General features: G+C 32.5%; 1 protein-coding gene across 1 annotated transcript in view; it reads left to right on the forward strand.

Annotated features, from left to right (window-relative positions):
• The window catches only part of creb3l2 (cAMP responsive element binding protein 3-like 2), a 41,020-nt gene extending 16,028 nt beyond the window's left edge, over positions 1-24,992 (forward strand). The window contains exons 2-11 of the mRNA XM_056456138.1: positions 9,844-10,072; positions 12,976-13,230; positions 13,844-14,025; positions 15,552-15,698; positions 15,811-15,869; positions 16,273-16,341; positions 16,491-16,590; positions 17,966-18,089; positions 21,856-22,099; positions 22,187-24,992. Coding sequence (XP_056312113.1) covers positions 9,844-10,072; positions 12,976-13,230; positions 13,844-14,025; positions 15,552-15,698; positions 15,811-15,869; positions 16,273-16,341; positions 16,491-16,590; positions 17,966-18,089; positions 21,856-22,099; positions 22,187-22,244 — 1,467 coding nt within the window. The 3' untranslated portion in view covers positions 22,245-24,992. The remainder of the gene's footprint in view (positions 1-9,843; positions 10,073-12,975; positions 13,231-13,843; positions 14,026-15,551; positions 15,699-15,810; positions 15,870-16,272; positions 16,342-16,490; positions 16,591-17,965; positions 18,090-21,855; positions 22,100-22,186) is intronic.
• Positions 24,993-26,208: the final 1,216 nt, after the last annotated feature.

Below are 26,208 nucleotides of genomic sequence, written 5' to 3' on the forward strand. Positions count from 1 at the left end.
ATTTATTCAATAATCCATTCATAATTAGAGCCACTTGCTTTGTTTCTAAATGACTCAACTGTTTTGAATGAAGAATGAATGGTTTAGTGAATCGCTCATAAAACAATTCAATTCAATTCAATTCAGCTTTATTTGTATAGCGCTTATACAATGTAGATTGTGTCAAAGCAGCTTCACATAAAAGGTCACAGTAAATAGGAACAGTGTAGTTCAGTTTGTAGTGTTTAAGTTCAGTTCAGTTGAGCTCAGTTCAGTGTGGTTTAATAATCACTACTGAGAGTCCAAACACTGAAGAGCAAATCCAACGATGCGCAGCTCTACAGATCCCGAACCATGCAAGCCAGTGGCGACAGCGGAGAGGGAAAAAAAACTTCACTAATGGTGGAAGTGAAGAAAAAAAACCTTGAGAGAAACCAGGCTCAGTTGGGCACGACCATTTTAATTTCTCCGCTGGCCAAACGTCTTGTGCAGAGCTGCAGTCTCAGTGGCGGAGGCTGGAAGCTGGCCTCAGCGAAGACTCGTCTGTCTCTGGAGCATCACAGGAATCAGTCTCATGTTCTCCACTCTTTCATGACCATCACAGTAGCTGCTCAGGATACGGCCTGGTCCAGGATATAAAACAGGGTGTTTTTCTTGTATATCCAGCAATTAGTAGCATAAAAACAGGCAGTAGATAGAAATCTTGAAATGGGGACTCTTTGTTTTTGTGTAGACCATTTTTTCTTCTTCCATATTGGCCACTCAACTACTTAAAGTGACGTAAATGTTTCACAATCAATTTTATTTTCTTTATTCAGATTAGTCTCCACGTGCTCTTTGCTCTCTCCAAATCTCTCAAAACAATTCATGGAATTTGTAGTTGACTCCAGCACGATGATTTTTTATGATCTGATTATGCATTATATGATAAACACGGGAACATCAGCTTCTTAACTTTATCATGCAACTTTACCCTGTAGTTTAGTAACGTTCAGCTGTTTTAGGTCACAACAGTTTGTCATTTCTCTCTAAACAAACGGCCTGTAAGACAGGTCGACTCTGTATTTGGGTCAAAGAGACCCTTGTGTTTTACTCAAACAAGGCCACCATGTTAAGGTCACTCTGTGTTGGCTCCTGTCCTAAAACAAATCACTACCAAATAATCAGAAATTTCTTTCTCAGCTCTGATATTTATTATTTGTATTATTTGAGTTATTTGCAGTGCTTTTTGCAACAGTTTTGCAAAATTTCAGTTTTTTTAATTTCATGATTTATTCATTATGTTATTAGGCTTGTGTGATAGCGACCAAAATATATAGTTTTTTAAAAAAAATGATAATTAATACATTTTTTCTGGGTGTGAAAAAAAAATTGTGCTTTATTTATTTATTTATTTATTTATTTATTTATTTATTTATTTATTGACTTTTATTTATTTATTTATTTATTGACTTTATTTATTTGCTTATGTATGTATTTATTTTTTTGTTTATTTATTTACTTTATTTATTCACTTATTGATTTATTATTTATATATGTATTTATTTATTTGCTTATTTCTTTATTTACTTATTTATGTATGTATTTATTTGTTTGCTTATTTATTTATTTATTCATTTGTGTACCTATGTATGTATTTATTTATTTGCTTATTTATTTATTTATTTATTTATTTATTTAAGTATTTATTTATTTCAAATTATTGATTATTTCTTTTCCAAGTGTATTTTTCAGCTGGTCCTTTTTTTTTCAAGTTAATTAATTAGTTAATTAATTAATTGATATTTTTTTTAATGATTTATTATTTCTTTTTTGGTGTGTATTTTTGAGCTGGTCTTTTAAAAAATTAATTAATTAATTTTATTTTTTTAGGGATTGATTATTTCTTATCTGGGTGTATTTTTGTGCTGGTCTTTTTTATTTTTTATATTTATTCTTAAATAATTAATTAATTAATTTATTTATTTATTTATTTTAATAATTGATTATTGCTTTTACGAGTGTATTTTTGTATTTTTTTCTTCTTTGTTTTGTTTTTGACCTGTGAGTAAATGGAAAAATTCAGTGGCGGAAAGAAAACATACAATTACTAATTCATATAATAAAATAAAAATATAGGTTTTTTTTTAATAGTTTTAATGAGTCAAAAATATAAAACTCAATATTAATATGTAACATTTCCAGCCACACTTGTGCTGTACAGTATAGTTGTACATATAGTTAAGTCAATCAAAGACCTAACTATATCATAGCTTATAAATGTAAAAAACCTATACAGTAATATTTTTATCTTTCATAACTTCTAAAGCATTCTAATAGTGACTGACATATAAAAAAATATCAGCTTACACATTGTTAAAACAACAATTACTATAATATCATAAATATCACACTCTCCTAGTACAGCAGCATCCAAAAACAGACTATTTTTATTTTAGAGGACCGACATGCTGGATTTCCTCAGCTCTCTGATAGCTATAGTGTTCCAGTCCAATGTCAATAGTGTTTAATATCAGTGAGTCAGGTCCAACAGTGTGTAAAGGACAAGGTCCAGCTTCACGAGTGCTGATCTTTGGCCTGCATTAGTCTCTTTCCTCACATCTGTTTTGCTGTTTAAAGGATTGCATCATCTTCCTCTTCCTCCACACGCTTTCACGGCCCCCTTGAGGAAAAAAATGGTCAGCATGTCATCAGTTGAGCTGCGGCTCCAATAACTGTTCAGATTCTCCAGCTGGACAAAAATTCAGAAAGAGTCCTATTTCAGTACACTGTCACCCCCCTGACTGAAACCACATGTCTGATACACACACATGTAGACAATGAAGCCTTCACTGTTCACTCCCAGAATCCATATAGCTGGATGCAGGACTCATATTGACGGAGTGTGGAGCATCATAAATTCATATGCTGAGTTTTATTTATTTTTTTACCCAAATATTAAACTGTAATTTTTATTTTTGTTTAAATCTTAATTTTAAATGCTTAATATTATGTATGTATCAAATAAAAATATAGTTAGTGTAAAATAAAAATAATAATAATGAAAAAATATATATAGACCTCATGAATAGTTGAATATTCCCCTACTGTGCAATAAGCATGTGCAATACTGTCTCATATGCATGTGTACACAGCACCTTATAACAATATACAATGCAATACTTTGTCATACACATTTAAACACAGCACCTGATGACTTGTATATTTATAACAAATTAGTATGTACTATTTATCATCCAGAGGTCTTTTCTCTATCTGCATCTCTGTTTAATGTTTGCTGTCTTTATTCATATTTATCTTTGTGTTGTCATTTGTCACTTTATGTACACTGGAAGATTCTGTAGCCAAAACCAATTCCTTGTGTGTGTGTGTGTGTAAAGCACACTTGGCAATAAAACATGTATATATATATGTATATAATTTTATTTTTTATTATATATGCACAGTATTTGAATTTTTTGTTCATTAAATGACAGTAATTTACTTAATTTTTTTTAAGTACTTTACTTTCATTTTTACTTTAATTTTACTTTTTAAAATACTTTAATATTTAACAAAATTATTGAAATAATTTAAAAATAATATAATTCATAAAATAATAAAAATAATTTTAAAATAAAGTTACAATTAAAAAAATAATGTAAAAATGATGCAAAATAATAATAATAAAAAGAATATAATGTAATTAATAATATAGTCACTTTTATAATTTCAGTAAAGTTTTTAAAATTTATTTTATATTTTAAGTATTATTAAATAGCCTGGTAATACTCATGGAAGCTCACGAAGAATCACAGAATTCATAACAGCCATAATTAATGCATTTTAATTACTTATTTTTGGGTCATATTAGCTTATTCTGCTTTTTTGTGTTACATGTACCTACTATGGCCATTAATAGTAAGTAATTATGCATAATTACAAGCAATAATGCTAATCTTAAACCTGTAATATATGCATATGTTAATTGCCACAAATAAAGGTATTTGAATGGCATTTAATTAAAGCACATGCTATGCAATTTCATCAATCCATTCATTAGTCCCATTATTCATCAAGGCGTCGCCACAGTGGAATGAACCGGCAACTATTTCATCATGTTTTACACAGCGTAAGCCCTTCCAGCTGCAACCCATTACTGGGAAACATCCATACACACTCACATTCACACACTACAGTCACATTAGTTTATTCAATTCTCCTATAGCGCATGTGTTTGGACTGTGGGGGAAACCGGAGCACCAGGATGAAACATGCGCTAACACGGGGAGAACATGCAAACTGCACACAGAAATGCCAATTGGCCCAGCCGGGACTCAAACCAGCGACCTTTTTGCTGTGAGGCGCCCCTGTGCAATTTCAATACACTATGTATACAGTCCAATTCCATTTGCCGTACTTTTAAAGCATCTGATCCTAGACCAGCCACTTAGAAGAGATTATTTCAATCGTTGAACCCTAGAAAACCTCCCGTCTTCTCCTCTTCTGAGTGAACGCTCTCTTATATTCCCCTTTAGAGGCCAGTCGACACCCAGTAATTTCCAGCAATCATCATAATCATCTCCTCACACACTCGCAGAGTCAGATGTAATTGCACATCACCCGTGACTGATGCGGGAACGGCATAATAATACATCGGCCATAACTCCATCTGTCAATTCATATGGGTTGCTGCAGCGAATCGGAAATGACTGGTGTGATTACATCTAGAAACATGTTACATCACACACTTTGAGGACTGCACTGTAAAAAATATATCCATAATTTAGCAGTTTTCTGTATTTTGTAAATCTTGTTTTTATTTTTTCCCCCTTTTGTTTATACTTTTGAATTGCATTATGGGACATTGATCTTCCTTCCAGCAACTATTAACCTTGAGAAGCTCAAAAAAGTGACTTTTATGAACATTTTTAATAGTTTAAAGTGATATATTGTCTGGGTTGGTGTTGTGTACTACGCTAAAACACCTGTATTAAACTGCCAGTACATTTTGTGTTATTTTATGTTCTCTATGCATTATTTTTTATTATTTATGCATGACTTTATGTTCTCTATGCATTATTTCTTTTGCATTATATTATTTGAAACTCTTATTGAAGTCATTATTGATCAATATCATTATAATATCTTTATTAAAACTTTTATTATTTGAAAATTCACATCAAAAGTGGACAGAGCATATCAGAGTATTGTGATAGTGCTATTTTTTTTATACAATAAATATATATAAGTTTATTAGCTACATTTTAAAATAATTTATTTATTTAACAATATAGAAATAAACGGGTGTTTTTCAGAATTAATTAATTCTAATTCAGACTAAAAACACTGCGTTGAGATCCAAACATTTGGTCTTTTAAAACATTATGAATGAGTGAAAACTTCGGCAGATATTCTGGCTCTGATTGGCTGTTTTTCCTCTCTCGTCTCGACTCAAGCCATCACTTTCAGCTCTGGGTTCATTTTTGGGCTGCTACAGCCAATAGCAGAACAGCAATTACTTGGGAGGTGGATAAAGATTGTAAGTCCCCATCTGATTGTTCAAATTTAGATAAACCACAGATGCAAAAAATAAATGTAATTTATCAAACATTTCTGCAATATGTCCAGTAGATTATAATCACGATAACGATAATTTTACAGTATATTGTACACCTTAAAGGGACAGTTCACCCCAAAATAAAACATTTCCTCATCATTTACTCTCCCTCGTGTGGTTTTAAATCTGTTTGTGTTTCTTTTTTTTCTGTTGAGCACAGAGGAAGATATCTTGAAGTATGCTGGATAAAGATAGTAAGGCCCCGTCTGATTGGTCAAATTTAGATAAACAACCAATACATAAAATAAATGTAATTTATTTGATATTTATTCTAGGGATAAACCCCTTGAGATGTACCATCTCATTGTGTGATGGGGGGTAACAATCAAGGAGGTCCCACAATTAATCACAATCACATAATAATAACACCAAAAGACAAAACAAAACTTACACAACATCACAACATTCAAAAAACATCCCATAAATTAAAAAAAAGGGGAGGGGGGTGAAGCAGTATACGTACACACATAGGTGTGTATGTGTGTGTGTGTATATATATATATATATATATATATATATATATATATATATATATATATATATATATATATATATATATATATATATATATATATATATATATATATAACGTTAAAAAATATATATACAGATCAGTGAATCAATCACCAAATAAATAACATCCTCAGGAAAAACAAGTACAATCCAAAGTAAAATATGATAACAAAGTTTGCTTAAAGACCTTAAATAATGTAATGGATCGAATGTTCGCAGGTAAATTATTCCAATCTGTTGGACCCTTAAACATAAAAGCTCTTTTACCCATAGATTTTTTACAACGAGGAACAAAAAAAAAATAAGTCCAAAAATAAGGAACCAAAAACCATTATGAAAGACTTAGTTTTATTAAGCACTAATTTATTATCTAAAAGCCAATTTTGTAAGATATTAAAATCATACTGAAAGGACAACTCAATTTGTGAGATGTCGGAATCTGACACATATATGACAGCATCATCAGCATAAAGTCGGACATTACACTTATTGAGAATTAATGGTAAATTGTTAACATAAATAGAGAAGTGGTTCTAGTATTGAACCCTGAGGATCACCTCTTTCTTTCTTTCTTGAGTTAAACCCATTTAATTCTACACATTGTTTTCTATTATGCAAATATGAGTTAAACCACATAATTGCATTTTCAGACAGACCAATAGCACGAAGCTTATCTAAAAGTAAATATAAAAAATGTATGACACGCCTGCGATATGTACAGTATATTGTGTATACTTTTATCAAGATAACAATAATTTTGCGATATATTGTACACCCCTAAACTGGAGATTTATTCGATTCTTCATGCTACAGGGAGAATTTCACCTTAAAGGCACAGTTCACCCCAAAATAAAACATTTCCTCATCATTTACTCTCCCTCATGCGGTTTTAAACCTGTTTGCATTTCTTTATTCTGTTGAATATAAAAAAAGAAGATATTGTGAAGAATGTACATAGTAATTAAATAAAATGACTATAGAAGTGAATGGGTGCCAGCATCCAGCATTTTTCTAAATATCTTCTTTCATGTTTTAACAGAAGAAACTCAAACAGTGATAAATGATTCATTTTTAAGAGCACTACTCCTTTAAGAGGCTTTAGACATGCTTGCCTGTGTTTATACTATGGTTTATTTGGCCGAAGAAGACATTCCAGTAAGGCAGATCTTTGCCAAATAAGTTCAAACAAGGTCTTATTGGAGAACTGCTTACATGAACAGATGCTTAATGGACTGTAGGAACACCTGCGTTTCTTTTTGGACATCCAGACGTTTTCTCACCATTTTTCTGTGGTCCAGACTGATCTGCTTGTTGAGTCACACAAGTGGAAAATACAGGACAAGGCATTCCTGAGCGGCTTTGACGTGCTTTCTCTTGTGCTCTGTTTCTAATTGTTTCTCTCGGTTTTCCCTTGTTGCTTTGTTTAGCTGTTTTCGCTTGTCTGTTTTTTGACTTGGATCTGAGTCAGTCTGTAATTGATCCCATATGTGGCTTTTCCTTCCCAGACTCCACCTCTTTCCTTCCGAGTTTACTCAGTTTGTGTCTGCTTAACTCATTTTCGGACATCTCTGTTGGCGTCAACTTTTAAGTTGCTGTTTTTAGGCGTCATAGTAATCAATCAAACTGAGCAGGTTTCTTATGGACAGTGTGTGGCAAATTTGCGAAAGTCTGAAATAATTCATTACATGTAAAATGTCACATCACATGGATTCAATAGTACTGAACTATGTATTAAAATTAAAACATTTTTTTTTACAGACGACTGTTTAAAAATTCACATAGAACTGACAAAAACTTGTGTAAAATGTAAAATGATAGAAATAGTAAAATAATTTAATAAAATAAAATTTAATTAAAAATTTACATTTTTTTTATATGAAAAAGTATTTTTAATAATACAACAACTATAACTATAATAATTATTCTTATAGTTATAGGTGTTAAATATAGGGGTTCCCAAACTTTTCATCCCACGACCCCCAAAATAACAATGCCAGTAACTCGTGACCACCACTATTTGAACGCAACGGCTCACACGCACCATTAGGCCTACATAAACACAATCACATTGACAACACAAAAATATGCAGCAGTTTATTCATTCATTTATTTTATTTTCGGCCCAGTCCCTTTATTTAGCCTACCCAATTCACCTGTATCAAATGTCTTTGGACTGTTGGGGAAACCGGAGCACCCGGAGGAACATGCAAACTCCACACAGAAACGCCAGCTGACCCAGCTGAGGCTCAAACCAGCGACCTTTTTGCTGTGAGGCGACAGCACTACCTACTGCACCACTCCGTCGCCCATATAATGAACATGCATAATATAAAAGTTATATATTAAATGAACATGCATACGGTTGAGGGCAAAATTGTTAGCCCTCCTGTGAAATATGTATCTTTTTTCAAATATTTCTCAAGTGATGATATTTAATGGAGCAAGGAAATTTTCACAGTATTTCCGATAATATTTTTTCTTCTGGAAAAAGTCTTAATTGTTTTATTTTGGCTGCAATAAGTTTTTTAAAGTTCAATTTTATTAGCAATAAAATAAAAAAATCAATTAAAATAAAAATATACAATAGAAAAATATCTAGTAAAATATTCTGGACTGTCATCACAGCAAAGAGAAAAGAAATCAGTTATTAGAAATGTTATTTCTAAGCAACTAACAAGCGTTAAATTCAAGTTTGTCTGATTGTTTGTTTGACAGCACAGAATATTTTGGTATACATTAATTAAAGGTTTGTTTTTTTAAGTTGAAGTGTTCATGCAAATGAAATATTTGCTTTAGCTTTGCATAAACACTTTTCATAAGCAATCACATTACATTCACTGGCAATTCTAGATTGTAACCCTTCTCCTACTGTTTCCCTCATACGCTAAAAACTCAGTGAATGAAACATATTTTTTTGTGTTTGTTACATCAGCAGTAAGTAAAGAAAATAAAGCTGCACATCGAGCTTAACTTGAATTCAGAACATTCCCGAGGAGAACACAGAACATCACCTGAGGAGAAAAAAAAGCTGAATGTGGAGGAAACCTGTTGACCCGAGTTAACACCAGTGCTGCGTTTAGTGATGAATCGAATGTCTGGAAGAGTTTTCAGCCTGTCCAAACCTGTTTGAGGAGAAGGAGGAATATGGCAGGAATGCCAAGGAGAAGAAAACCTGCTGCTTTCTGGCCTCAAAACACACCTGGATTTGAGCAAGCCGTCTGATTGGCTGAGAGAAAGCATGCAGCGCTGTGATTGGTGGAACAGGGTACCCGGGAGGCACCAGTTTAGTTTATTCCTCCAGGCGGTGTGATCTGATCTTCAAAGAAATGAGCTGATGGTTTATAGTCTGCAATTTAAAGTCTATTTAAAGGAAAAGTTCACCAAGAATGAAACTTCACAGCTCATTTGCTCATCCTCAGGCAATCTGGGACGACTTTTGTATTTAGTGAAGCGTTTAAAGAGGATTTTTAGTTGGTCCTTGGTGATTCATAAAATGCAAGTCAAAGCAAATAATAAGCTGTGTTTAAAAAATTATTAGGATTGGCCTGATGTACAATTCAAATAAACTCTGCGCATATTTACTGGATTCATCAGAGAGCCAATCACAAAGCAGAAATATGCAGCAGCAGCCAATCAGCATATTGAATTTAATCTTCTTCTTAAAGCCAGACTCAATAAACAGACTAGTCTTCCTCGCAAACGAATAATAATGTTTTGTAAATGAATGTTATGTTATTTCTCTTGTTGTGCAGCACTTCACGGATCTGCTGGATGATTTGTCCCAGGAGGCTTTGCTCGGGCAGCTATTGAGCGACCCGTTTCTGTCGGGCCGTGGAGATGCGATGGACACTGAGGAGGAACTGACCCGTGCGTCTCCAGTGCCGCCACACATCCAGGCTGAACACAGTTACTCTCTGTGTGGAGACTCGCGCCCGCAGTCGCCGCTCTCTCATCTGCCTGGAGAACCCGGCAGTGACGCTGGTGAGATTTTGCACATCAGGATTCATTTAGTCTGAATTCTAATTCTCATATTGTAATGTTTTTTTTTCTTTTGAATCTTTTTTTTTTTTTTCACATTTCTGTATAAAGACTTTTCATAATTGTAATGTTTCATACATAACTTTTAGAAATAGAAATCAAATCACTTACTCTTTGAGTTCTTTGAGGACGCAAACAAAGCAGCCAGGCAATAATAATAAATTGGAAAATAAATGAATGGGAGAAAATTATAAATATAAATAAATAAATAAAGATAAAAATAGACAAATTATTGTATCAACAATATTTTTAATGTTAAAATCATTATTTCAGGCCCATTTATTTCATGTCCATGTTTTTAATCAATAATTAAATATAATAATTATTATTATAATTATTATTATTATCATCATTAGTAATAATATGTATTATGTATATGTATGTATGCATGTATATATATATATATATATGTGTGTATGTATGTATGTATGTATGTAGATAGATAGATAGATAGATAGATAGATAGATAGATAGATAGATAGATAGATAGATAGATAGATAGATAGATAGATAGATAGATAGATAGATAGATAGATAGATAGATAGAAAAATAGATAGTTGATTGTATCAAATATATCTACAACAATATTTGTTATGTTAAAATAACAATTTCAGCCCCATTTAAATTAAACAAATCCATTTTTAAATCAATAATTAAATTATAATAATATTATTATATGTGCGTGTGCGTGTGCGTGTGCGTGTGCGTGCGCGTGTGTGCGCGTGTGTGTGTGTACATGTATGTATGTGTGTGTGTGTGTATAAATAGAAAGATATTGATAGATATCGATAAAGATTGATATGTGTAGATAGATAAAGATAAAAATAGATAGATAAACTTAAATATAGATAAATTATTGTATAAAATTATATCTACAAAAATATTTTTTTGTTAAAATCATTTCAGGCCCATTTATTTCATTATAAAAGTTACAATTATTATTATTAATAATAAAAATATTTTACATATTTAAATATAATTGGAATTATTTAAAAATATTTAAAGTAAGTGTAAGAAAAACATGTCAAATAATAAAGTAAATTATTTACTTACATTAACATAAACAATAAAATCAATTAAATAAAATTAAAGTTAAGTTTTTCAAGTTTGTAAGTTATTTTTTAAATTAAAATGTTATCATTTGAAATATTTAAATAATTTAAATGTTATTGGTAAAGACTGAAATCAATATTAACCTTTGAATATTCTTTATGTGACTCATTGGCTCATTGTATATATATGTGTATATATATATATATATATAAAAAAAAAAAAAAAAAAAAAATATATATATATATATATATATATATATATATATATATATATATATAAATATATAACGGAGAATGAAAGTGTATCAAATGTGTAAAACATAATATTATAATATTATAGCTAAATCACGCCTCGGGATCCCCCCGGAGGAGCTGGAGGAAGGGTTTGGGGAGAGGGAAGTCTGGAGTTCTCTCCTAAGACTGCTGCCCTGGATAAGTGGATGAAAATGATGATGATGATGTTGATTCAATAGTTTAAATGAATTTTGTGGCCATTTGAGAATTATAATTGTGATAATAAATTAAGTATATATATATATATATATATTTTTTTTTTTTTTATAATTTAATATTCAGATTTATTATAATTATAATTATTATTATTATTATTATTATTATTATTTAAATAATAATTTTTGTATATTCAGATTTATTTGATTGAATGACTAATTGTATTTATTATTTACAATTATGTAATAATTGCAATTTGGTTTCATTATTATTTACTAATTTATTACAAAAATATTAAGGATTTAAATAGTTTAATGTAGTTTTTTTTATTAGTAAGAATAATTTGTTTTGTTTTTTAAATAACTATATAAATTATATTTGTATATACCAAATTTATAGAGTTAATTAAAAAAAAAATATGTAGGAAAGTTAATGTAATTAGTATTAGTATAAATATATAACGGAGAATGAAAGTGTATCAAATGTGTAAAACATAATATTATAGCTAAATCATGATGATAGCAGTTATACAAACAACGACTTTCAACAAATGCTTTCTGTTCGGTTCTGGAAATCCACGTTCTTTTGCCTTGGACTTTGTTCTTGGTAGAATTGTTACACACAAACAGCTTCATTGTAAAAAAAAAAAAAAAAAAAAAAAGTCATTTAAATCCATTTAATATTGACCTCATTGATGATCATTGATAATTGATGATAATTATTGTGGAACCAACATCACTACTTGCCATACACTTTTATACACATGTACACTTATTTAACCACACACTTACATGCCAATTTGCACATAACAGCTGCACATATAACGTTGTATATAGTAATAAACACGTACATACACTTGTCAATTTGTATATTGCATTCACTACTTACTTGTATTTTTAAAAATATATTTATTACCTGTTTTTTTGTCCTGTCTCTGTTATCCTGTTGCACTGTAGAAGCTCTGTCACGAAAACAAATTCCTCGTATGTGTGAACATACCTGGCAATAAAGCTCTTTCTGATTCTGATTCTGCAATGCGAAAGTATAAGCTCATTTTTGTAATTGTTTTAGAACTTCCAGTTCAGTTGCCCATGGGAGAAATGACTAGGAATAATAAACTGCAGAAAATGCTCAAACTACTCGCTCTATAAACAAGTGTGCTCATGACTATATATAAAAAGTAGAATAATCTAAAAAATATCAGTTTGCAACATCAACCAGCATAACAAGTTGTTTTTAATGTCTAAAAATTAGACCAGAAGTCTTGAGCCAAAAAGATAATAGTTGCGCCTGCGCCTTGATATGAAGAAAACGGTTAATAAACTAAAGTCTTGTTTCCTCAGCTGATTCAGAGTCGGACGAGTGGCCGATGGAGCAGGAGGATAAAGGATTAAAGATGGAGCCTCTTCTGTGTGTCCCGCTGCCCACCCTGACCCTCACAGTGACCCCTGCAGGCCCTGCCCCCGAGCCTGTGATTGACAGCAGTGACTCCGCCCAATCTCTGGGTCTCCCTCAGGTGAAGGAGGACAGCTTAAACAGTCCAAAGATTAAACTGGAGCCCCATGAAGTCGACCAGTTCTTAAACCTCTCACCTAAAGGTAAAAACCCCACAGATCCAGACATGTTTTGCAATTACTGCACTGAATTCATATAAATCAAATATAAATGAATATTAAATCTATTTAAATTATGAAAATAAATATAGAATATATAAATATAAAAATAAATAAATATAGAATATATAAATATAAATAAATATAAATAAATGTAAAATATATAAATATTAATAAATATAAAAATAAATATAAAATATATAAATACAAAAATATATAAATATAAATATAAAATATATAAATATAAAAAAAATAAATACATATGAAAATAAATAAATAAATATAAAGTATATAAATATAAAAATAAATAGATATATAAAAAATATAAAAATATATGAATCAAAAAATAAATAAATATAAAAATTAATAAAAATGTATAAATAAATATAAATATATAATGTTTTAACTTAACAAAATATTTAACTTAAATACTTCAAAAAAGTCCCAATATTTTTGCTGATACAATTTAAACATTTTGGTAATTGCGTAGAACTTGATTTTGAACTGAAAATCTAAAGACGCATAACAATGCAGCAAAATGATAAAAACAAGTAGTATTAGTCCTTGATTGAGCGTTCAGTGTCCTGCTGTTGTCCAGGTCTGGAGTGTCTTCAGATGCCGCCGACTCCTCCCAGCTCAGTGGGCAGTGATTCAGAGGGCAGTCAGAGTCCCGTTCACCCCTGCGCTCCTGCCAGTCCCACACAGACCCCCGCAGTCCTCAAGGTGGCGCCGCGAGCCCCTTCATCTCTGTCCAGCTCTCCCCTGCTGACCGCTCCACATGTAAGTACACCAAACGAGCTGTTCACACTTTCAGTTTCATGTAGGGCAGGATCAAAAGAAGAAGAAATTCTGCTCGAGTTCTGTTTGTACTGTGTGATCTTCATACAGTTGAATTTAGAATTATTCGCCCTCCTGTATATTTTTCCCCAATTTCTGTTTAACAGGGAGATTTTTGTCAACACATTTCTAAGCATAATAGTTTTAATAACTCATTTCTAGGGCCAGACAAAATCTGCAGACATGTTTTGATATTTCTGCTGAGAATTTTGTAAAAAAAATTGCGGATATATGCTGAATGATTTTGGGAGTATCATAACTAATAACTTAACATATAAAATCAAAAAATAATACCTTTTTAATTTTTATTTAATGCTTACAATGCAAATCCAATTAGATCCACTTATTTGGTAAATAAAGCAAGTCTCTCATATAACTTGTCTACTGAAAGAACTGTATTGTAAATAAATCATGAAGGTTTTAATGTTACTATTATCATATCACAATAATATTAGTAAAATGATTTTAAGAACTGAATAAATATAAATTTACACACATTTACACAAGTAAATAAACACACAGACTCGAAGGGCTAAAGATCTGCGGAAATCTGCGGTTTATACGTGCTCAGATTTTATGTGGGCCTACTCGTTTCTAATAGCTGATTTCTGTTATGTTTGCCATGATCAGGGGCAGATTTAGTGATTTGGGGGCTCTTAGCAATTCCAGCCATGGGGCCCAACATTTCTAAAATGCACCCTTTGTACTTTAATTTATTTATATATATATATATATATATATATATATATATATATACAGTTGAAGTCAGAATTATTAGCCGCCCTGTTTATTTTTTCCCCAAATTTCTGTTTAATGGAAAGCAGATTTTTTCAGCACATTTCTAAACATAACAGTTTTAATAACTCATTTTTAATAACTGATTTATTTTATCTTTGTCATGATGACAGTAAATAATATATAACTAGGCAGGTTAGGGTAATTAGGCAAGTTTTTGTGTAACGATGGTTTGTTCTGTAGACTATCGGAAAAATATATAGCTTAAAGGGGCTAATAATTTTGACCTTAAAATGTTTTTTAAAAATTTCAAACTGCTTTTATTCTAGCCAAAATAAAGCAAATAAGACTTTCTCTAGAAGAAAAAATATTATCAGACATACTGTGAAAATTTCTTTGCTCTGGTAAACATTATTTGGGAAATATTTAAAAAGAAAAAAAAAATCAAAAGGGGGCTAATAATTCTGACTTCAACTGTGTATGTGTATATATATATATATATATATATATATATATATATATATATATATATAATATATATATATATATATATATATATATATATATATATATATATATATATATATATATATATATATATATAGTTTATTTACTTATTTATTTACTTATTGTTACACTAAAAATCCAATATATGTTTAAAAATGACATCTATTAAAAAGGCCATACCTTTAAAGAAAATGGCCTAAATGATCTCCTTTCCTCTGTTATGGCAGAAACTGCAGGGCTCTGGTCCCCTTTTATTGACCGAGGAGGAGAAACGGACCCTTATTGCTGAAGGATACCCCGTGCCCACAAAACTGCCACTGTCCAAGGGAGAGGAGAAAGCTCTGAAGAAGATCCGCAGAAAGATCAAGAACAAGGTGAGTGTCATGTTTCAGCACATTCATCAATATGGTGTTACTGTAAGAAGATTATGCGTTTTTCTAAGACATATGTTAGAATGCCAATAGTCATCATTTATTTCTCCATCAGATTTCAGCACAAGAGAGTCGCAGGAAAAAGAAAGAGTATGTGGATGCTTTAGAGAAGAAGTAAGTCTGAGTGATGGTTTGGTTTGTGATTGAATTATAGATGTAATGTTTATTAAGTACAAGTGAACGTTCAGATTTTCTGGTACAGATTTTCAAATTATTTACTATATTTAACAATGCAAAGTAAAAATAGACCTGTTTTATACAGTAAATGCCTATTTTATTGAATCTATTTTGCAAGTGAAATATTATCTCAATAATTCAGAAGTCATATGATATTTGGTAAAAATATCTACAATTTAAATAAATTCATAAGCTAAAATCTTTTTATTTTCATTTTAAACTTTAAAATAAGGCACATTTCGAAAGTAAAATGTGTTGCACATCCACTTTCATGCTAAAGAAATGCACTAGTTTTACAACATTAGAGTTGTTGACATTGCAGTGCCCTCTCTATCCACAGGGTGGAGACGTGCTCCAATGAGAACCACGAGTTACGCAGGAAAGTGGAAAACCTGGAGTGCACCAACAAGTGAGACCCTCAAACTGCACTAATGAGCAAATATTGGGATCTGGTTCTTTGTTTGCTTTTTTGGTTGATGATGATGATGATGATGATTTATGCATTATGGTGTGTACTGACGGTGTGTGTCTGTCTGTCTTTCTGGCTGTGTGTGTCAGGTCTCTGCTGCAGCAGCTGCACTCTCTGCAGGCGGTGGTGACAGGAAAGGTCCCGCGGTCCTGCAGGGTGACGGGCACCCAGACCTCCACCTGCCTCATGGTGAGCCTTCCTGCTCTGTCTCTGTGTGAACACTCCGCTCATATGTGTGTGTGTGTGTGTGTATGTACACAAGATTAGCTCTTCTTGTGAGAGCCTAATTGTTCTCACTTACATATTGAGATGTCAAAATGACCCACCAGTGAGGGGATTTCATTCCAATAAAAGTGCTTATAAATTGGCTATAGACCAAGAATGGGCAAACTCAGTCCCGGAGGGTTTAGCTCCAACACTAATCAAACACAACTGACACTAATTAGTGTCTTCAAGATCACTAGAAAGCTATAGCAGGTGTGTTTAATTAGAGTTGGAGCAAAATGTGCAGGGCATTAGATATCGCTGCAGCCCGGAGACCTCCCAAGTGGGAGGGATTTTACTGCAAGTAGGCTGGGTGACCTCCAAGTGGGAGGGACTTATGCCGCAAGTGGGCTGGGATGCTGTAGGTGTGGTAGACATTAATAAAACACAACAGGTTACTGTGAGGTTGGGGTAGGTGTAGACATTTATAAAATACAATAGTTTGGACTAAAAACTCTAAATAAAAACTTGGTTTGTACAGCCCACTTGGAGCTCAAGTCCCACCCACTTGGAGCTGGCTCCAACCTCCATTTATATCCATCTCCAGGATATCGGCCCTCTAGGTTCAAATTTGCCCATCCCTGCTATAGACAGTATCATTGACCTGATACAAAAGCAATGGAAGTCTATGTAATGTCCTCATTAAGATGAGGTGTGCGTGTGTATTGGTTTTGGTAGTTTACAAGGACAGAAATGTGTATAATAACATGGGTATGACCTATTTCTACTCTATTAAGGTGGTTAATGAGGACATGCCTTGTTTACTTCCCTGCTGAAAAATCCAGCTTAAACCAGCCTAGGCTGGTTGGCTGGTTTTAGCTGGTTGACCAGCCTGGTTTTAGAGGGGTTTTGGCCATTTCCAGGCTGGTTTCCAGCCATTTCCAGCCTGGTCTTAGCTGGTCAGGCTGGAAAATGACCAGCTAAAACCAGCTTGACCAGCTTGGTCAAGCTGGTTTTAGCTGGTAATTTTCCAGCCTGAAAATGGTAACCAGCCTGGAAATGGCCAAAACCCCTCTAAAACCAGGCTGGTCAACCAGCTAAAACCAGCCAACCAGCCTAGGCTGGTTTTAGCTGTTTTTTTCAGTAGGGTTTTAGATCAGAATGCTTAAAAATCACATTTAACAGGGTTATTTGGTTGGGTTTAGGGGTGAGGTAGGTCCATATAATAAGCTTTTTCTTTTTACAGTGTAAAATACATTACACCTATGGAGAGTTCTCCTAAACCACCAAAATCAATGTGTGTGTGTGAGTGAGGATGAAGCAGTGCTGTATTTACACTCATGACGTTGTGGTTGTGCAGGTGGTGGTTCTGTGTTTTTCGCTCTTCTTGGGGAGTTTCTGTCCAGGCCTGAGCCCCTGCTCCTCCATCACCAAAACAGACCTGAGCAGAGAGATCTCCATACACGACTCCTACACCACCACAGGTATGAGCACCTTAAAGGAACAGTTCACCCAAATATGAAAATGTACTCTCCCTCGAGTGGTTCTAAAATCTTAATGAGATTATTGTTTCTGTTGTAGACAAAAGAAGATGTTTTGAATAATGCACCCTTTAGCACCCATAGTAGGAAAAATAATTACTATGAAAGTGGTTGGAAATGGATACCGATTTCCTACATTCTTCAAAATATCTTCTTTTGTCTTCAAACGAGTTTGGAACAATTGATTTAGAAACTTAAACGGGTTTGGAATAAGCGGAGGATAAGAACATTTCCCTTAGCTGGGATTATTGGTTTTTATAAAATGATTATTTAATATATGTATGTAAGTTTCACAAAATAAAACAAAGCCAATGAAACAGAATCATTGTCATGTCCAGATATAGCCTAAAATACCCCTAGCAGTTATAAAATGACTGTAAACCATGGCTTTAAAGGGTTTATTGCTTTTATTTATCGTTTATTTATCGTTATTTTATGTACGTAGTAAAGCTTCTCAAAATAAAACAAAGCGAATAGAACAATAGGTTTCATGTACAGTTTTAGCCGAAAATCCCCTTAGCTGTTATAAAATCACTGTAGACCACGGCTTCACATGATTTATTGTTTTTTTTAATGGTTATTTTATGTACGTAATAAAGTTTCACAAAATAAAGCAGAGCAAATAAAACAGATTCATTTTCATGTACTGATTTAGCCTAAAAATCCCTTTAGCTTTTATAAAATCACTGTAAATCATGGCTTCACATGATTTATTGCATTTATAAAACGGTTATTTTATGTACATAGTAAAGTTTCACAAAATAAAACGGAGCAAATAAAACCGAATCATTTTCATACACAGTTTTAGCCTAAAATCCCCTCAACAGTTATAAAATCAATGTAAACCACAGATGCATGTGATTTATTGCTTTTATACTACGGTTATTTTATGTGCATTGCAAAGCTTCACAAAATAAAGCAAAGTGAATAAAACTGAATCATTTTCATGTACAGATTTAGCCTAAAATCCCCTTAGCTGTTATAAGATCTCTGTAAACTACGACTTCATGTGATTTATTGCTTTTACAAAATGGTTATTGTGTGTACGTAAGGCAAGGCAAGTTTATTTAAATAGCACAGTGTTAATTTAAAGTGCTTTACATAAACAGGAATAAAAGAAACAAGAAAATGAAGATTAAAAGAATTAAAATGAATGTAGTAAAGTTTCACAAAATAAAACAAAGTGAATAAAACAGAATCATTTTCAGCTCAGTTTTAGCCTAAAATCCCTATAGATGTTATAAAATCACTGTAAACCACGGCTTCACGTGATTTATTGCTTTTATTTATTGCTTTTATAAAACAGTTATTTTATGTACGTAGTAAAACTTCACAAAATAAAAAAACAGAATCGTTTTCATGTACAGATTCAGCCCAATATCCCCTTAGCTGTTATAAAATCACAGTAAACCACGGCTTCACATGATTTATTTATTGCTTTCATTAAAATAATTATTTAATTTATGTCGTAATTCTTTAGATCGGTACTCATACAGGAGTGGTTGCCAAACAACAGTCACTGCTGTATGATTGTAAACTATTTTACTACAGCTAATTGGCTCAACCAATCAGAATCAAGAACTAGAACTATACATATTGCAAACATAAAATTGACTAAACTTGAACAAACCACAATGTGTGACGTTTCCAAGATCTCAGTTTTGAGGCTCAGATTCACCACAGTTTGTCCTTTATCAGACCTATTTGAACAGCAAACGGTGTCTAATACGCATAATAAACAGGATATCGATATTGGTTTGTGTTTGTTTGGGGCAAGCTTTAATATTAACTCATCATCGGTTGTCCGAGCCTCCTTAATTTGTTGCCTAAAGTATTGATGTCATTTTAATACCAAGGTACAAGAGCGCCATTATTTTAATATCGATCGAGCAGTAACACACACGCGTGCGGCTGCAGTCTCCAGTGATTTGCTCATTATCCTGTGTGTGTGTGTAATGGCTGCAGAAACGGCTGTGTTTGACTCGTGATTATCAGGCGTTTAAAAGCAGAGCGACGGCTGATCTCTGATCTGCTCCCACACGTCACTCTGCTAATGCAGCACTCCAGCTAAATGTCATTGTCTAAAGACGTGTTTGATAGTGCATTAATAAAAGAGCTGCTCTCCTGTGATTTTGAGCAGTACTGCAGCACCTGATATTAATATCCAGATCAGATCAGTAACGCTCAGCTGACATCATTTGGCTTTTGCATCTGGTGTTAACGGTTTGAATGCAACTACTGTAAAATGTCTTAAAGGAGACCTATTATGAAAACAATCACTTTTATAAAGGGTTTAGACACAGATGTGTGGCAACAGTCTGTGAATATAAGCAGCTTTTACTGGTAAAAATGCATTATTTTTATTTGTTATAATCAGACTTGATAAAAACAGTCTGCAGAAACACTTTGATTGGCATTCTCTCTTTGAACATGTCATCAGAGGGGGAAAGCTCCGCCTATTAGTCTCTCCCTCATTAGCATAGGACGTTAGTCTTGTTTTTAAATCTGCCGCTATGCTGACACACAGGCATTTTAGCTCCACCCTCTATTAAAAAGAGCACAATCTCACTTGAATATAAAGCGACAGTCACCAAAACAGCACAATTAGGATTAAAGCCTAAAAGGGTTAGATTCAAAGATTTATAAAACATTGTGTGGTATGTTGAGCTGAAACTTCACACACACACTCTAGGGACATCAGAGACTTATTTTATATTTTGTAAAAAGGGGCATAATAGGTCCCCTTTAAGAGAAAACCTTTAGTGTGATGTACAGATGTTGAATTTATCTAAATACTGTATTAAAAATGGATAAAGTCTATTTATATAAATAATTAAATATTTAAAGTAGATACTTTAATAATTATATATATTATGCATTAAATTAATGGAGTTTAATATGTAATCTTGTAAAATTGTACGTATATATTACTTTAAATTGAAATTGTATCTTTTTGCAATATGAATAAATACATTAAATCTTATCTGTAATCTTTGTACTAATTGCATTAGTAAAATATAAAAATATTGCATAATTATTAGTAATTATTTGTAGGTGCGTGTGTGCGCGTGCGCAGTGTGTGTGTGTGTATATATCTATACATCTATAATTAACAGTATATCTTTTATTATTATTTTTTAAAAATATTTTCCAAATGATGTTTAACAGCAACGAAATTTTCACAGTTTGTCTGATAATATTTTTTCTTCTAGAGAAAGTCTTATTTGTTTTATTTTGGCTAGAATAAAAGCAGTTTTTAATTTTCTAAACACCATTTTAAGGACAATTATTAGCCCCTTTAAGCTAGATATTTTTTCAATAGTCTACAGAACAAACCATCATTATACAATAACTTGCCTAATTACCCTAACCTGCCTAGTTAACCTAATTAACCTAGTTAAGGCTTTAAATGTCACTTTAAGCTGTATAGAAGTGTCTTGAAAAATATCTAGTCAAATATTATGTACTGTCACCTACAGAGAAGGTTTTTTCAACACATTTCTAAACATAACAATTTGAATAACTCATTTCTAATTACTGATTTGTTTTATCTTTGCCATGATGACAGTAAATAATAATTGTCTAGATATATTTCCAGATACTAGTATTCAGCATAAAGTGACATTTAAAGAAATATTTGAAAAAGAAAAGAAAAAAATTCACAGGCGAATAATTTTAACTTAATTTATTTGTTGATTATTTTCTGCAGTGAAGTCCCGGAGCCTGCTGTCCATTCAGGAGCCCGGGGGTCTGGACGAGCCTCATCCCATCGGTCTGGGAGGTGAATATCCAGAACGGGACCGTCAGGCTGACGTAATGGCAGCCTGGCGCTTTGAACAGCTGCACAAACAAGAAGAGGCGGAGCTACACGAAGCAGAGCACCGCCCACTTTTACTCAGCACCAATGAAACACATGCGCAAAAAGCCATTCTCATAGACCTGCACACGCACAGGTACCGCCCCTTTCCCCTACTTGCGCTTATGATTGGACGATTAGTGTGGATGTCAATTAATATTATGTTTTATATATATATTCGCAGATCAAATGAGACAGCGAAAGTCATACAGTTGGACAGGACCGTCAACGAGACGTCATGAGATTAAGATCTACAGCGCCGGGGCGATAGGCTCTGTATTTATAGATATGCTTTATAAAAGATGGTTCACCCCAAACATGAAAATGTAGAGGAGAATATTTCCAAAATGTTTGTGATGGAAACCAGCAGCCATTGACTTCCATTGTAAAGCGACTATTGTACTTAATGGCAAGCAATTTCCTACATTCTTCATTATATTTCACTTTTTTATGCTCAACAGAAACTCAAACACAAGTATGATCAGCAAATGAGTTGTTTTTGGGTGAACTATCTCTTTAAATATTATTTTACTTAGTCCTTTTTTATTTAATAAACCAGAAAATAACTAGAGTTGGGCAAAGATTAATCGCATCCAAAATAAAAGTTTGTTTTGACATAATATATGTGTGTGTACTAGGTATATATTTGAGAATTTTAAAAAATATTATTTTTACAGTGGCTGAGAGAGCTTGACGTGCTGCAATTTAGGACAACACATGCAATTATGCAAACAAATAAAAAAAAAAAGTGCTACATTTTCTCAACGCAAACAAATTAAGAAAACGCGCTACATTTTCTCACAACGCAAACAAATTAAGAAAACATGCTACATTTTCTCAACGCAAACAAATTAAGAAAATGCGCTACATTTTCTCGCTACGCAAACAAATTAAAGAAACGCTACAATTTCTCGCTACGCAAACAAATTAAGAAAACGCGCTACATTTTCTCACAATGCAAACAAATTAAATATGCTACATTTTCTCACAACGCAAACAAATTAAGAAAACGCGCTACATTTTCTCGCGACACAAACAAATTAAACATGCAACATTTTCTCACAACGCAAAAAAATTAAGAAAACGCGCTACATTTTCTCGCTACGCAAACAAATGAAATAAACGCTACATTTTCTCGCATCGCAAACAAATTAGGAAAACATGCTACATTTTCTCAACGCAAACAAATTAAAGAAGCTCTACATTTTCTCAACGCAAACAAATTAAGAAAATGCGCTACATTTTCTCGCTACGCAAACAAATGAAAGAAACGCTACATTTTCTCACAACGCAAAATAATAACGAAAAACTCGCTGTTTTCGTTATTATGAGTACCGAAACATGCAAAAAAATTAAGAAAAAGCGCTACATTTTCGTGCACTCAAACAAATTAAGAAAATGCGCTACATTTTCACAAAACGCAAACAAATTAAGAAAACGCACTACATTTTCTCGTAACGCAAACAAATTAAACACGCTACATTTTCACACAGCGCAAAATAATAACGGAAAACCTGCTGTTATGAGTACCGAAACACGCAAAAAACTAGAGAAAACGCGCTACATTTTCACACAACGCAAATTAAGAAAACACGCTACATTGTCTCACAATGCAAACAAATTAAGAAAACACGCTACATTGTCTCACAACGCAAACAAATTAAGAAAACACGCTACATTGTCTCACAACGCAAACAAATTAAGAAAACGCGCTACATTTTCTCACAACGCAAACAAATTAAGAAAACGTGCTGCAGTTTTGTCAAACGGATAAAGATCTTTTCTTAATTTGCTGGTGTTTTTTGTAATTGCATGTGTTTTCTTAAATTGCGGCACGTTAAGCTTTCTCAGCCACCATATATTTGGATATAAAATATATATATTATATATATATATGTGATACAAATTATATGTAAACTAAAAATATCTATGCAACAAAACAGTATTGATTTTACATATGTTTGTCGATCACTTATACATAATAAACATATATAATTCACACACATATGTTATATTATAACAATTATTGTATTGTATTAAAACAAACTTGTATTTTGGATGCGATTAATCACAACTAATCTTTGCCCAGCACAAAAAAATGACAAATATATTTTTACTCCATTCCATATTCAATTTTGACACTTTTTATACACTGTTCTTTTTATATATTAACATATACTTTGATTTATTTCTTTTAAGGTTTTCATTATTTTTAATTATTTGCCTGTTTGCCCCATGCTACTGAGGATATGTGTGGTAATATTTGAAATCTGTCTGTCGTATGTAGCATGTCAATCAAAATCAGACATCCAAAGATGAAAACAATTGGCTAAAAGCCCTCTGTTTACAGTGCAAACTTGTCTGAATATGTAAATATTTGCGCTGTTGTAAGTATGTTGGGAGAAAAACGAATTGTGTGATTGAGATGTTGGTCATAAAAGAGCCACAATATGGATGTGACATGAAAAGGAACGGATGCTCTCCAGCCCGCGCTCCCTCTTTTATGCGGTTTAAGGTCTTTAAAGGACAGATGGCCCTTTTTGTCCTCATCTGGCCACCATCCAAACCCCCGTCTGCGCTCTTTTGGGAGTAAAAGGCCGTGCTGAAAAATCTGGTGTTCCCTGTGCCAGATATGAACGCTTTTGAAAACCCATGTGCATCCCAACTCACTTGCGCTGCGTCCCCCATTGCATTGTTATTTATTACTTCATTTTTTTAATAGCATGCCTGCAATACTTCTTCAGTCCTGCAAACAAGAGCATTTTGAAGGAGGTGGATTGGTCCTGATGTGACACATTTGTCAGTGCTTAATGATGTGTGTTTTTGCGCTTATAAGATGCAGTGTGTCTTAATTACGTTACATTTTCATTGCGTCACAGTTTCGGGCTCTTAAAATGATCTTCCTGAAATCACTCTGCCTTGTTTTGTTTATCTTTTGTCCTGTTTTCTGCAAAGCAAATAAATATTTTCCTTAGTAAAAGCATTGTAAATCACGTCTCCGAGCTGTCATTGATGCTTCTTCTACGTTTGTATTTTAATTTAGCCATATTTACATGATTAGGAGTCATATGTATTAGATTTGTGTTGCCTGTATGTGGTTTTTAACTCTAAAAGTGAATTAAATTTGAGCTAAAAGACATCTTTAACGTTTTGCTGAAGTAAATAATATCTCCAGGCTGTCATTTTGATGCTTCTACTACATTATTATTTTAATTTAGCTACATTTACATGATTAGCAGTCGTACGTATTAGATTTATGTTGCCTGTATGTGGTTTTTAACTCTAAAAGTGAATTATTTGAGCTAAAAAAATATATTTTTAATGTTCTGCTGGAGTAAATCACATCTCTTAGCTGTCAGTTTGATGCTTCTTCTACATTATTAGTTGAATATAACCATATTTACATGATTAGCAGTCTTACATATTCATTTTATGTTGCCTGTATGTTGTTTTGTAACTCTAAAAGTGAATTATTTAAGCTAAACATTTTTTTTTATGTTCTGCTGGAGTAAATCACATCTCTTTGCTGTCATTTTGATGCTTCTTCTACATTATTATTTTAATTTAGCTACATTTACATGATTAGGAGTCATATGTATGAGATATATGTTGCCTGTATGTGGTTTTTAACTCTAAAAGTGAATTATTTAAGCTAAACATTTTTTTTAATGTTCTGCTGGAGTAAATCACATATCTGAGCTGTCATTTTGATGCTTCTTCAACATTATTATTTTAATTTAGCTACATTTACATGATTAGGAGTCGTACGTATTAGATTTATGTTGCCTGTAAGTGGTTTTTAACTCTAAAAGTGAATTATTTGAGCTAAAAAAAAATATTTTTAATGTTCTGCTGGAGTAAATCACATCTCTTAGCTGTCAGTTTGATGCTTCTTCTACATTATTAGTTGAATATAACCATATTTACATGATTAGCAGTCTTACATATTCATTTTATGTTGCCTGTATGTTGTTTTGTAACTCTAAAAGTGAATTATTTAAGCTAAACATTTTTTTTAATGTTCTGCTGGAGTAAATCACATCTCTTAGCTGTCAGTTTGATGCTTCTTCTACTTTATTAGTTTAATATAACCATATTTACATTATTAAGAGTCATAATAAGTATTAATTTTATGTTATGTGGTTTTTAAACTCTAAAAATGAATTGCATTTAGGCTAAAAGAAACTTTTATAATTCTGCTGGAGT

Source organism: Danio aesculapii, chromosome 4 (genome assembly GCF_903798145.1).
Source record: "Danio aesculapii chromosome 4, fDanAes4.1, whole genome shotgun sequence".
Lineage (NCBI taxonomy): Eukaryota > Metazoa > Chordata > Actinopteri > Cypriniformes > Danionidae > Danio > Danio aesculapii.